Source organism: Salpingoeca rosetta (assembly GCF_000188695.1).
Source record: "Salpingoeca rosetta unplaced genomic scaffold supercont1.31, whole genome shotgun sequence".
NCBI lineage: Eukaryota > Choanoflagellata > Craspedida > Salpingoecidae > Salpingoeca > Salpingoeca rosetta.
The window spans coordinates 291344-294185 of NW_004754903.1; the positions used below are offsets into that span (position 1 = coordinate 291344).

A 2842-nucleotide genomic window follows, 5' to 3' on the forward strand; every position below is an offset into this window, starting at 1 on the left:
ATACAAAACACGCCTCGGCTATATGCTCTTACTTTATGTCTGTAAATACCTCAGGTAGAATTCCCCAAACTTATTCCTTCCCCCCATTTTCTTCCAATTCATTTTCCCCAACCCCCCCCCCCCCCACACCAACTACCCCTTCCCCACCACACCACCCCCAGGGAGCTGCTGCCGAGCAAAGGCAGTGCCGGTGTGCGCGGGCGCGTGAGCTATGCGTCGCAGGAGCCCTGGATCCTGGCCACCACCGTGCGTGAGAACATCCTCTTTGGCGCCGCCGACGACCCGGCCCGCCGCGCAGCCGTCATTCGCGCGTGTGCGCTAGAACGCGACCTGCAGCTGCTGCCCGGCGGGGAACAGGCGCTCATTGGGGAGCGCGGTGTCACGCTCTCTGGCGGGCAGAAGGCCCGCGTCTCGCTTGCCCGCGCCGTGTACCGCCAGGCAGACGTGTACTTGCTCGACGACCCGCTCAGCGCCGTCGACGCGAAGGTGCGGAGTGGTGGAAGGGAGAGGATGGGGGAATGAGGGATGAGGAGGGAGGGGTGTTGGTTGGGGTCTTGGTTGGGGTGCTGGTAAATAGAAAACAGAAACAGACAGTTGACATTGGATGATTGACTGTTTGCCTCTTTCACACTCACACACACACGCTCACTCACGCACACGCTCACTCGCTCACACACATGCACACACGCACATGCACACACATACATACAAACACACACAAACCCACGTTGCAGGTCGGGCGGGTGCTGTTTGAGGAGTGCATCTGCGGGTTGCTTGCAGGCAAGACGCGCGTGCTGGCGACGCATCAGGTGCACCACCTCGCCAAGGCGGACCTCGTCGTCGTCCTCGACGCAAACGGACGCGTCGCCGCGCAAGGTGTGTGTTGTGTGTGTGTGTGTGTGCAAGTGTGCATGTGTGTGTGTGTGTGTGTGTGCAAGTGTGCATGTGTGTGTGGATGTGTGGATGTGTGTGTGGATGTGTGGATGTGTGCGTGTGATGTATTGTGGTTCGGTGACATGTTTACAGTGCGACATTCGTGTGTTCTGTTTGCACATGTTTGTTCAAACCACCCCTGTTCTTGCACTCCACTCCACTCACCCCTGGTTGTGCTGCCTTGTGTGCAACTTACCTTGTGTGTGTCCAGGCGTTTACTCCGATCTCTTGGCGCAGAAGTGCGAGGCGCTGGTGAGTTCACCACCATTGCTATATTCTTGTCAACCACAACACTACGTGCGCGCGTGCGCCTGTGGTGCGCGTGTGTATTTCCACTTCTCTCCCTCCCTCGTCACTCCTCATCCACGTCAACCATTCACCCTACCGTTTCGTATTGTCTTCTCCTCAATGATACAACTGCCTTGATTGACTTGGCTACCAGATGAGCGAGCTCGAAGCGGCACAAGAAGACGATGACAACAACAACGACGATGACGATGATGAAGATGAGGACGACGATAAAGATGAGGAGGATGCTGCTGATGGTAAAGGGGAAACGTCCAACGTGCGGTCGCGCGCACAGAGCGAATCGAAGAGCAGGAGTCGCCAGGTGTCCGAATCAGGTGAGCGACATGTGTGACGCAGGTGTTGTTGCATGAATTGTCTCGTGCGCGCGTGTGTGTGTGTGCACTGTGTAGGTAAATTGCGTATTATCCATTGTTTCCTGTGATGGCTGCATGAGAGCAGCTTGGCAAGTGCGTCTTGACACGCGCATTGTGCGGTACCACTCTCCTCCTCACCACGCCGCAACCCGTACCCGTAATGCTGTCTTGAACACAGGAGGCGAGGGTGCGGACGAGAGCGCCGAGAGCACGGACTCCAACGCCAACGCGCTGTTCAAGCAGGAGGACCGCTTTGCCGGGCAGGTCACGTGGTCGACGTATACCACGTACTTCAAGCACATGGGCAGCACGCTTTTTATCATCGGTGGGTCAGATAGGTGGTGGTGGTGGTGTAGAGGAGTCACGGTGGGGCAAGGAACAAGCACAGCGAAGAGGGCAGAGCGAGAGAAGGAGTTTGGGCGTGCTGTTGGTCGAATGGCTCATTCATGTTGTAGCATTGTGTGTGTGTGTGTGTGTGTGTTTGTGTGACTTGTCGCGGCTGCCTTGTTATTCGCACACTTCAGCCGCACGGCTGTGTGAGTTTTCTCTCGCCACTTCCCATTCACACGTGCACACACATCTTCGCATACACACCACACGCCACCACCAGCGCTGCTGCTGTCTGTCCCTGTTGTACAGGCGCTTTACATTGGCGTGGATCTGTTCCTCGCCAACTGGGTTGATCTTGAAGACAGCGAGCGAAACTCCTCCAGACAAGTCGGCATGTACGTGGTGGCGAGAATTGCTCTTGGAGCTGGTGATTGGTGGTGATTGGTGCTTCTTGGTGGAGTACCGGGGGAGTGTTACACAGCTGCCATCTTCCCGTTGGGTGTTCGCCATGCACGTTTCTACTTCGTTCACCACTTCGACTGACCACACGCATACACACACACTCTCTCTCTTTCTCATTCGCATTCACGCCCCCCTCCCCCTCTCTCGTGTTACCACCGCCACCACAGCTACTGCGGGCTGCTTGCAGCGCTGGCGACGGGCGCAATGCTGCGTGCGATCATGTTCCAGCTGGGATTCGTGGAGGCGTCGCGCCGCCTGCACGACAACATGTTCGCAGCGGTCATTGCCAGCCCGATCCGCTTCTTCGACACGAACCCCGTTGGTCGCATCCTCAATCGGTTCAGCAAGGTGCGCTGGTAGTCGTGCGGTTTGTGTGTGTGTGTGTGTGTGTGTGTGTGTGTGTGTGTGTGTGTGTGTGTGTCGCTGTGTGTGTGTGTGTGTAGAGCGAGAGAGAG

General features: G+C 56.9%; 1 protein-coding gene across 1 annotated transcript in view; it reads left to right on the plus strand.

Moving 5' to 3' along the window:
* The window catches only part of PTSG_09728 (ABC transporter), a 10021-nt gene that overhangs the window by 2712 nt on the left and 4467 nt on the right, over nucleotides 1-2842 (plus strand). Inside the window, exons 7-13 of the mRNA XM_004989026.1 lie at nucleotides 162-486; nucleotides 735-876; nucleotides 1145-1185; nucleotides 1376-1556; nucleotides 1774-1920; nucleotides 2206-2320; nucleotides 2555-2735. Of these exons, the coding sequence (XP_004989083.1) occupies nucleotides 162-486; nucleotides 735-876; nucleotides 1145-1185; nucleotides 1376-1556; nucleotides 1774-1920; nucleotides 2206-2320; nucleotides 2555-2735 (1132 nt within the window). The remainder of the gene's footprint in view (nucleotides 1-161; nucleotides 487-734; nucleotides 877-1144; nucleotides 1186-1375; nucleotides 1557-1773; nucleotides 1921-2205; nucleotides 2321-2554; nucleotides 2736-2842) is intronic.